This window comes from Lucilia cuprina, chromosome 5 (genome assembly GCF_022045245.1).
Source record: "Lucilia cuprina isolate Lc7/37 chromosome 5, ASM2204524v1, whole genome shotgun sequence".
Taxonomy (NCBI): domain Eukaryota; kingdom Metazoa; phylum Arthropoda; class Insecta; order Diptera; family Calliphoridae; genus Lucilia; species Lucilia cuprina.
In genome coordinates this window covers 33,862,909-33,867,123 of record NC_060953.1, presented here as the reverse complement: position 1 = coordinate 33,867,123, position 4,215 = coordinate 33,862,909, and the positions used below count along the sequence as shown (strand labels likewise).

At 27.4% G+C, this 4,215-nt stretch overlaps 1 protein-coding gene across 1 annotated transcript; it reads right to left on the bottom strand.

Annotated features, from left to right (window-relative positions):
* Nucleotides 1-1,067: 1,067 nt before the first annotated feature.
* On the bottom strand, nucleotides 1,068-3,845 carry LOC111687885 (pupal cuticle protein Edg-78E). Its single transcript, XM_023450364.2, has 2 exons — nucleotides 3,731-3,845; nucleotides 1,068-1,550 (listed from the first exon to the last, which is right to left on the bottom strand). Exons 1-2 carry the CDS (start codon nucleotides 3,740-3,742, stop codon nucleotides 1,203-1,205), a joined length of 360 nt encoding a protein of 119 aa, XP_023306132.1. The 5' UTR covers nucleotides 3,743-3,845; the 3' UTR covers nucleotides 1,068-1,202.
* Between the last annotated feature and the right edge of the window lie 370 nt (nucleotides 3,846-4,215).

The window sequence follows — 4,215 nt, the reverse complement described above, 5'->3', positions numbered from 1 at the left end:
TTGTATGCAAAAAACAAAAGAAATTAATTAATTTATATTTATAATGGAAGGTTAATAGAGTTAAAATAAACTTGATACTGGAGGATTTTGGATAATTTTTTTTGACACATGTGCAGGTTTTAATTTGTGGGTGGTTTTTGGAAACCGTTTTTTTATTCAATTGAAAACAAATCTTGATAAATTTTATGGGAATTATTGAAATATTTAAACTGCTATGCAGATTATTTAAAAGCGAAAGTAATGGTTGGTAATTTTTGTATCTTTAACTAATTAAAAATTGATTATTATTAAATTTTAAAAATTGCTGTTTATAATATCGATAATACTGTTAGACTTAAGTAGAAGTTACGCAATTTGTAGTTCTAAAGTAATTTGTTCAGAATCAAACAATATTTGCGGCCTAATGTGTTTTTTTTTTGCTTTTTTTCATTACGCAATATTCGATACAGTGAGTAGTGAAATTAAATTGTTTAACACTGCTTTATCGACATAAACATTACATTCTTTGGGAACAGCTGATAGCAGATAAATTTAGTTTGCCAATTATTAGGCCAAAGATTAAAAAGACTTTAAAACTTCTTTGGGAATTTCGAATTCGCAAATACCGAATTTGATTTGTGTTTTCCAATAAAAACAATATTAATTTCTCATAAAAAGTAGCAAATAAAGAAAAAGACAGAATAGTTGTTTATTTTTTTAGTTTCAAATATATTTGATTCATTCAATATTTTATTTTTTAACATCTTTATTCCGTCGTTATTATTTTTTCATTGTGAACAAAAATAACGATCAGTTTAACCTATAAATAATACAATAATAAAAACAAACTAATACTATGTAAAAAAATATCATTTACATAAAGATTTTTTCTCTAACAACCAAAAAATAATATTATTTTCTTTGAGAATATGCAATAGTTTGGTCATTAAGTGGACAAATTGCAATTGGTGTAGATGGACAGTAGATAGGTAAGTAGGACTATAACAAAACAATTATTAAATATAAATTCTTAGTTCAAATATTGCAAACCAATTTCACATTGACTAGTTTTTCTCTTTCTCTCTTTCTATTCGCCTTCTAACTAAGAAATATTTTACTGTTACAACTAAACCAATTGCAATTTGTTCGCCTTTCATTTTCTCGCTACAAATTCAACTAAAACGTTTTCATCTTTCTTGTCTCTCACTATATCTCTTATCTATCTATTTAGTTTCTTGTGGTTGAGGATGGGCGGCAATGTATTCCAAAGCTTTAAGAATAGCTTCTGGGACTGGAGGAGGTGTGGGCAAATGATCACCAGTTGGTTGGAAACCATTCTCATCGGCGGTATAACTGATGAAGATTTTTTCACCTTCGGGCGAGACGAATTCATAAGAACCAGCTACACCATTAGGATTGCCAGCTTCTTGTTGTTGGATGCCATTGCTGGTTTCGAAAGCGTAGGCGTAGTTACCTTCAGCATCGGCAGGATCGTTTTTTAAGCTCAAGATTTGAGCATCTTTGTCGATGTTGTCGGCATAGGCGAAAGCCAAAAGAGCGGTCAAGACGAACTGGAAGTAATAGAAATAAATTATAAGTAATTGTTTCGGGCAAAATTATTTAAGTTGAAATTCTCTATATATTACTTCATTTTAGTTTTTTATTCTAAGCAAATTTGAATTATTCAACATAAGATCAAATGTCAAAAAAGGTAAATGTCAAAGATAGAGTTTGTGTCAGATTTTATAATGAATACTAAGGCTGAATCTTTGTTATGAAATAATTTTACATGACATTTCATGATCTAAAGTTTTCGAAAAAGTTTTAAAAGTTATTGGATGATTAAAAATTCGTTTAACGGGAGTAACTTATTTGATTTTAAACCGTAAAAAAAGAACAATTGCCAGAAGTCTGTATAATATATAAACATATTTGGAAGTACGATTCTTTACTTTCAAATTTCAATTTTTCATAAAAAAACAAATTGAGAAAAGCGAATTTAAAATAGCTAGAAGTAAAAGTATTAAACTGGATTCAATATATTCTAACTATTTAGCCACGCCTCTTCATTGGTATTAGAGATAAACAATTCGAGAGAATAACGGAGCAATTTAAAAATACTTTTCACAATATTTTCTCTAATCAATTAAGCTTGTGGTTGAGCAAGTATGCTCCGAACAATTCTTAAAGCAACACGGTTATCAGATCTTACTACATTGGCAGAAAATTGTTCAGAAAACGTCTAACAATAAACTTGAAATTTTTGTTTTGAAACGTTGTCAGAAAAAGCATTTCTCAAAATGTGGCAAGACAAAAATTTGAAGTTGACACTGTAGTCACACATTTTGTAAATATTTTTCTGACAACATTGTAAGATTTAACAAACGTGTATACATAACATAATTTTGTAGCGCAATTTTTACAGCTGTGATCTGTGTCAGATCTTCAGAAAACGTTTAACAATCGTATGAACTTGAAGTTTTTGTTTTGAAACGTTGTCAAAAAAAGCATTTCTGAAAATGTTGCAAGACAAAAATTTAAAGTTGACACTGTAGTTAGACATTTTGTGAATATTTTTCTGACAACATTGTAAGATCTAACCAACGTGTATACATAGCTTAAGTTATTCTCGGGGAGATAATTTTCTAGCTTAATTCTTAAAGCTGTGACACACGGTTGTCAGATCTTCAGAAAATGTCTTGTAATCGTGTGAACTTACAATATTTGATTTTAAACGTTGTCAGAAAAGGCATTTTTGCGGCATTTGTTGCAAAACAAAAATTGTAGTATGTCGCTTTTGTTAGACATTTTCTGAACATTTTTATGACAACTTGGTAAGATTTACTAGCTGTGTATACATATCTTCTGGCTTAACTTTGAAATTCCACAATATAATTTATATCGGTTTAAATTCAATTAAAATTCGGAAGGAAATTTGAATTGTTTCATTAAGAAATTTTGTAGCAAATACAATAATAGTACTGAATTTTCCATCTCTGGTAAGAATAACAAATTAAAATTATATAATCGAAGTCTCTGTTTTAAAGAAAATGAAAGTATAATTCTCTCCGCTCTAGCAAAAATATAAAAAACATAAAAAAAATAAACACTAAGCTTCACATGTTGTTAAAGTTGGCAAATTAATTTATTAAAAATTATACAAAATTTGTAGTAATTTTCAAAATAACGCGCATTTTATTTGAAAATTTCATAAATTGCTAATTTTTTATTTGACATTTAAAAATTCCAAGCAAAACTTATCTCTTTACAAAAGAATGAATCTCTTAAAAAATTTTGAAGAAATGGATTTTGATTTTAACAAACAGAATAAAGCCAAAAATTGGTCCGCTCAATATTGGTTGGGAAAGGGTTAGATTAATTAATTATTTATTTTACTACTTAATTGCTGGATATTCAAAAATATAGGACGTCAAAGATTTTAATATGAATATGAATCGATTGGAACATATTATTTCACACAATCTCGTATTTGTTATTCGTTTCAAAACTGTTTTAATTATCACATTTGAAAAATGTTTAATTATTTTTTTATTATTTTCTCAAACGTTGTCCTTGTACTCATTTATGATTTGAACACTGTTTAATTTTTACAACTTGAACTATTTATTTATAAATAAATGTCCTTTCTTCAATAATAACTTTGTTATTTTTTTCCAGTTTATTTAAAAATCTTTTTTATTTTTTAAAGAAATTTAAAATATTTTTCTTTTTGTTTTTTTATTTTACTCACAATTTTGAACATTTTGCTAAATTACTCTGTGATAAACTGTTAATGATTTTGCTAAAAACCTTTGCTTTTATATCGGTTTAGCTTTCGAGTAGACTCTAATGAAAAAAACATAAAATCTACTAACAAATTTATAGAAGATGAAAAATAAATTGTAGAAAAAAAGAAACAAAAACAATTCACAAGACAATCAAACAACAAATAAAACACACACACAAACACTCAATATTTAAGAGTGGATCTTAAGCTGTTGTTGTTGTTGTTATTGCTGAGATTTTAACCACACTCAAGCATAATTTTTTTGTTGTTATTTGTATTAGAGACACAAATGTCTATTATAACTTTTAAGTCAAGTTAGTAATAATTTAACACCAACAACTTAACAATTTTAACAACAAACACCAACAACAACTCAATGAACAACGTCACTCATCAAATTTATGTGAGACAAATGGAAACACACAGAAACTTAATGATGATGCGCCAAA